Consider the following 6,759-nt stretch of genomic DNA (forward strand, 5'->3'; position numbering starts at 1 on the left):
TATACGTTTAACGTTATACCACACGAATCGTAGGAAAGTACACGTTTAAATATTTTTCACTTTGTCGCAAGATACGGAATAAAAATAAGTTTAAAAAAAAATAAATAAAAAGACTTAATAATAAAATAAACAGACTATAGGACATATTCAAAAAGAGAACGGTCGACATATAAGATAAACTAAGTTAACAAAGACTATACCTTCTTACAAATGAAATCCTGATAGACAAATAAATCCTTCTTGTTTGTAGTGATACTAGAGCCACCGGTCTCAAAGTGGGAGCTCTGATGTCCTAACTTATACCTTACTTTATTGTTGATTCCAACTGGAATGTAATGACGATAACAGTGTGATACTGTCAGTTTAATTCGAATGGCAACGCTTCTATGGGTGGAATAGAACAAATAATTTTCAAATAATTTAAAAAAAAACCCCAAACAAAGAAACAAACAAAAATCCTCCGCCTTAGAAAAAGTACCGAAAAATATCATTGCTCACATGTAAACAACTTGATTATTTTTCATTCGGTTTGTTTGCAAAATAAAATCCGCACTGTGGAGTCCTTCGAGCTCGCCTGTATTCGAGTAGCCCGATAAACAGACGGACAGATCCATTCGTTAAGAATGTGAGACATTATCTGGCTCGTATGTTTGTCATATCATGCCACATCATTCTTCGGTAGTAACACCACTGATAGGTGGCTCATTTGATCTTTCTTTTTTTTTTCATATTTATATTAAAGTAGCAAAACATTATAAAAAAAAAAAAAAGGAAAAAAAAGAGAAAAGCTTTCATTAGGGCAAGTGATCGATTCATTCGCGCCCCCCCTCCTCCTCCTCCTGTGCAACTGATGTTGTTCCCCGACAATTACACCACTGCTCCGTACGATTCCACTTTTTTTTGTAATTTTTTGGCTCTGTTGGCTTTCCACATCGCCGTTCAGCTTGCTGGACTCCGCGCCTCTCCCGAAAAGCGCGTGGTTGTACACGGGACACGAAGGGGAGGGGAGGGGAGGGTGCGCGCGCGCGCGAGAGAGAGAGAGAGAGTGAGAGAGTGAGTGAGTGAGAGAGAGAGAGAGAGAGAGAGATTTATCTCTAACAGACTTGGAGCTGCTGAAAGCGCCGTCCGACACGTGAGGCTCATGTGACGAGGCAGGGAGGAGAGACGTGTCTGCAGTCACAGGTTTTTTTTTTTTTTTTTTTTACACGTACTCTAGTCCACCCACCGCACACACTCAGACACACACACTCCAGACACAAACACACACACACACATTTAACCGACGACCGGAGCTTCTGAACTATTGCGCCTTGGCTCGCCAGTTCGCCAGCAACATCTCTGTCCTGCACGCGCGCGCGCGTGTGAGTGTGTGTGTACGTGTGAGTGTATGCGCGCGAGCGGTGTGTGTTTACAGCATTACAGCTCGTCGAACAGAATAATCTGGAAACACCGGCGGAAAAGTCAAACTTGTTCTTCTTCTCGACGTGGGACAATTTTCTTCCGAGGATATTTATATATTTAAGAGCATTTACAAGAACTCTGTTTTTTTTTTATATATATATATATAAATATATATATATATCCGCGTGTGTATTTTTTTATATACACACACACACACATATATATTTATTGATTTAAGAGTATAATTTGAGGAGGAAAGAAACCCTACATTTATTTCTAAGCCGTTACTTCTACACTTGGGCGATGGAGCGGATTACGAGCGCACAGCCTCCTCCACGTCTGGCCAAGCAGAACCCGTTGGACATGGCTGCCATGCCGGGGTAAGAGCCATTTTTACCGTCCTAAAACCTTGTGCTTAGATATTTCCTATAAATAAACGCACCGCTGTGCCATTCCCGTGGCGTTCGTGTCGCGTCGGTTGCGTGGAACATGTTGCAGACGGTGCGTAAACAGCGCGTTCAGCGCGGATGCGTAAAGTTTCCCCGATGTTCCTCAAGCGTTTTCTAAACACTCCGTGACATCCCCCCTTCATCTCTCACCGACTCTTCTTCCCTCTTCCCTCTCTCCTGTCATTTTCCTACAGCATGGAGTTCCCTATGTACGTATACAAGCCCAGAAGAGGTGCGAAACGCGGCGAGGACACCAAGGTACGACCGCTTACTTCATTACACTGTTTCACTCAGCCGTTTCATTATAAATCCATCCGAACCCATTTCTTTTTCTTTCTTTCTTTTTCTTTCTTTCTTTTTTTTTTCTTTCTTTTTTTTTAAATCTGAGTGTGCATGCCTGCTCCTCAAGCCTGCATGAGTGTTTCTGAAAGTTCTAGAATGAATAGTGTCGGCGTTTTGGAGCTTGAACAGTTCTTTCATTTCACGCAGGACACGTATAAACTGCCGCATCGCCTGATCGAGAAGAAAAGACGTGACAGGATAAATGAATGCATCGCCCAGCTGAAGGACCTGCTACCAGAGCACCTGAAACTCTCCGTAAGTCTTCATGGGAGTGGAGAGGGAGTGGATGGAGAGCTTAAAACGTCTACCTGTAGCGCCACCTGCAGTGTTGCGTCTCAAACTCAACCACTCGATTATCCGCGCTCATTATTATTATTATTATTATTATTTTTAAAATTAGTCTGCCTCGTGGTTTAATTCGTACTGCATTATTTATGGTCTGCCACGAAAGCGGCTGTAGATCACGAAAAGGTAATCCCCAAAACGCCACGGTAAACTTGTACAGAAACGCAGAACGTCGATCCGAAAAAGTCCGAGAGTTAAGTAGAACCTTCGCAACACCACGTTTCTGCTCTAAATATAAACATTACATCAGATCTGTGGATTAGCATTACGGTGTACGCGTGTAATTCTCAAGCATGTTTACACGGACACGATGCACCCGCTAAATTTAGAGGAGTGTTTAAAAAAGCAACGGGGATTTTATTTATTTATTTATTTATTTATTTATTTATTTCTATCCGAGCTCGCTCACTCAGAAGAGTGGCGTGAGGAACGTTGCTGCCGAGATGCCATACGTGTATACGTCGGACGAGATCGGATCCTCGAAAATGTGTAGAAACCTCCGCAGAGTGAAAACTCCAAGTGTTTGTTTTTTTAATGCTGGATTTGCATGTCCGTTGTGTCTTTGGGTTCGCCCTCGGTGGCGGAGGCTTGAGAGAGGGAGGGGGGGAGGGGGGGGGTTACGTAAGAGAGATAAAACAGGCTTATCGAGTGATTCCTCCTTTTATAGACGCTGGGCCATTTGGAAAAGGCCGTGGTGCTGGAGCTGACGTTGAAGCACGTGAAAGCTCTCAACAGCCTGCTGGAGCAGCAGCAGCAGCAAATCATATCCCTGCAGAATGGAATGCAGATCGGTGAGTTCCACGAGAAACGCTTAGAATAAACACGCCACGTGAAGAAGCAAGTCATGTAAACACTCTTAAGAGCCCTCGTCACTCGTGTACATTTCAAATAAATTTAAAAAAAAAAAACAACAACAACAACAAATAATTAAATATAAAAACCTCCTGAGTTAACATGATCCATTCTCACAAGGTCCGTTCCTGTCTGTCGTGCACCATCAGCAGGTTTTATGTAACCGGCTGAGAGGGATGAACTCTGAGAGGAGATTGTACTCGTGTGTAATCTACTTGTGTGTGTGTGTGTGTGTGTGTGTGTTGCTGCAGGTGATCACATCAATGGGAGCTTGGAGAAGAGCGAGGAGATGTTCCGCTCTGGTTTCCATTTGTGTGCCAAGGAGGTTTTGCAGTACATGGCGGACCAGGAGAACGCGCAGGATCTGACTCCTACGCACATCTTGAACCATCTGCACAAGGTGGCCTCCGAGCTGCCGCAGCGGCCGATCAGCCCGCGGCAGGACGCGCCTTCGCCTGCACGCAAAGTCCATGAGATTCGTGAGAAGCCGGTGGTGGTGCCAGCCAGGATGCCAGAGGGCCACACCAAAAACTGCGTCCCTGTGATCCAGAGGACTTACCCACATAGCAGCGAGCAGAGCGGAAGCGACACGGACACGGACAGCGGCTACGGTGGGGAGCTGGACAAAGAGAAGCGTGACTCCAAAGCTCAGCGGCCCGGCTACTACAGCAAAGAGGGCGCCGAATTGAAATACGGCATCAAGGAGGAGTGGGATGAGCCGCAGGCCAAACGGCAGAGGTCGGACTCTTCTGAGGATGAGTCTCTGCTGGGTCACGGTGGGTATGCAAGCTTCTCTTCCCATCAGCCACCTCTATGCATGCCCTTCTACCTCCTCCCTCCTGTGTCGGCGGCCGCTGCTGCCGCGTACCTCCCCGTTCTGGAGAAGTGCTGGTACCCAGGGGGCATGCCCATGCTGTACCCCGGCCTCGGGGGTTCCACGCCAGGCTTATCTCCCGAGAAACACCCCTTGTCGTTCATCGTGTCGCCCAGAGTAGCGTCCCCTACCACCTCTCATGCTCATACAGACTCTCCAGCCCTGCACCAGGCCCTAAAACAAGTGCCCCCCTTACATCTGGAAACCAAAGACTGATAACCACGTGGAGTCCCCTTCACCTCCTCTGAATGCTAAGAGCGGAGGATACGCTGATGAAGATCGTGCCGGCTCCTGCTCTGCTACCGCTGCCCCGCCCTTCCCCCAGTGTTATTTAAAAAAACAAACAAAACAAAAAAAACAAACAAAAAAGCAAAAAAAAACAAATTCACAAACGCACACGAACCCAGTGGCCAACTCCCTCCACCACGGCAGTAGACGTACACGCTGGGAGAAAGAGTCCGTGTGTAGACGGGTGCACACCGGCCATGTCGAGGGAGTGGACAGGAGACGAGGACTAGCGTGTAGCACTTAAGAGTCACTGTGAAGATGATAAATGACACTGAGTTGTCTGGTTTCAGGAAGGATTGCTCCGCGGGGACCTCTGCTCTCTGCGCTTACGCTGAATGTTTCAACAAACAAACAAACAAAACCTAAATCCAGAATGTGACGTGTGGACAGCCCCTAACAGATAAACCATAAGGACTCTGCCCTTTGCACATATCTTGTAAGTTTTGAATGTAAACCAGGAAAAAAAAACAAAAACAAAAAAAAAAACATTGCTAACGTTTCCCCTGTAGATGCTGCTTTTTTTTTTCTTCTTCTTTCCATTCTTCTTGTTCTTCTTCTTTTGTATTTGTTGACATTTCTCTGTGCTGCCGAGCAAGGCTTCACACTGTCAGGACTCTCTGGCTGCTTTAAATAAAGACTATCCTTCTTTTTTTTTTTTTAGCCTAGAATGCTACCAAATAACGGTCTGCTTTAGTTGACCAGAGCTTTCACAAAACGAGACAACGGCGACAGCCTCATCTCTCCCCCATCGCTAAGTCAAACCACCGGATTCCCCCAAACCGAAGCCATCAAATGCTCATACGCACGCAGGTGAGGCTGATCGACCCTGACGTGGCTCGTTGTGTAAATAAGGGAGTAATGTAATCACAGATGTGTTTGATTTTTTTCCTTTTTCAATTTTCGAGTATGTAATTCATTATTCATGCGAGTAGATGGGGTACTTCTGAGGTAACTACATTGTAATTCATATGTTTATATAGCGTAGTTCGTACATCTCTAGTTTTTGTTTGTTTGTTTTTGTTTTGTTTTTTTTACACATGACCCACAGTTTTTTTTTTTTTTTTTTTTTTTTTTTTTTTTTTTTTTTTGTGCTTTGATTGAGAGAGGAGTTCCAGATATCCGTCAGACGTCATGCACATTAAACTGTGGAGGTCGTGTCTGCATCATGCTCCGTGTCCATTTCTGGTCAAATCTAGACAGGTCTCTGCTCATGCTGTTGCCTTCACTTGCTTAAAAGCAGTAAAATTATGACCGATATGTACATAAAATAAAATAAAGAAATAAATAAAAACAATTCTGGATTCTATGGAAATGTGAATGTACAATGTTTAAACAATATACTAGTTTTGTATAGGAAGAGGTACTTGGGATTTTTATTTTGGGACCTAACAGAAGGTTGCTTAATGTATATATTTTGTCAAAAAAATTAATAAAAAAATGCTGTTGACATTCATTAAAAAGTATTAATAAAGATTTTTTTTTTTTCCTGTGGAATTGCTGCATGTCTTGGCTTTGTCTTTGAAGCCTTGTTTATCTGCCGAAGCCATGTGGCTCTTTCTCAGCCTGTAGTTATGTAACGCGTTATATAACGCTGTCGGTGGAAATCGTCTGGACGTGGGATTCCATATCTATCGGGTTGAGAGTATCCTGACGTTACGACTGAACACCGCACCGGGTCGTTCATTCAGTGCTGACTCGATAAGAATAACATAACCACAGCTCGTTTTCCGGTCCGTACATCAGCTAAGTTTGCTTTAACATATTAAGAATCCATTCAAGCCTAATGATTTTTTAAATTTTTTTTAAATAAATTCCTTTTGTAATATCGACGTTTCAATCTTTTCTGAAGAGCCCGATGAGAAACCGGTTTCGGTAGAACACCCGCGTGGTGATGTCACAACGCTGAGCCTCTCGTCACATGTAGAGCTCTACCAATTCCTCCACGTGGTCTGCCCCGTGCCACCTCTTCAATACTGCAAGAAAGAAGAAGAAGAAGAAAAAGAAATGATACGAAGCCAAACTCTGAAAAGGCAACGCTTTTCGTCCCTGTTTTTCTTTTCTTTTCACAAACTCTCTGCATGAACAGGCCACCGCTGTTAATAAAAAATAAATAAATAAAAAAAATCGTAGCCGGATATCCGAGCTACGATCCCGAGCTCTTCCAGACTCGCATATGTAGATCACCATCATGTGAGATAGGACTAAATA

General features: G+C 44.2%; 1 protein-coding gene across 1 annotated transcript; it reads left to right on the forward strand.

Moving 5' to 3' along the window:
* The first annotated feature begins 1,163 nt into the window (after positions 1–1,163).
* On the forward strand, positions 1,164–6,049 carry bhlhe40 (basic helix-loop-helix family, member e40). Its single transcript, XM_017450857.3, has 5 exons — positions 1,164–1,781; positions 2,045–2,108; positions 2,340–2,447; positions 3,205–3,328; positions 3,641–6,049. Exons 1-5 carry the CDS (start codon positions 1,705–1,707, stop codon positions 4,477–4,479), a joined length of 1,212 nt encoding a protein of 403 aa, XP_017306346.1. The 5' UTR covers positions 1,164–1,704; the 3' UTR covers positions 4,480–6,049.
* Positions 6,050–6,759: the final 710 nt, after the last annotated feature.

Source organism: Ictalurus punctatus, chromosome 21 (genome assembly GCF_001660625.3).
Source record: "Ictalurus punctatus breed USDA103 chromosome 21, Coco_2.0, whole genome shotgun sequence".
Classification (NCBI taxonomy): domain Eukaryota; kingdom Metazoa; phylum Chordata; class Actinopteri; order Siluriformes; family Ictaluridae; genus Ictalurus; species Ictalurus punctatus.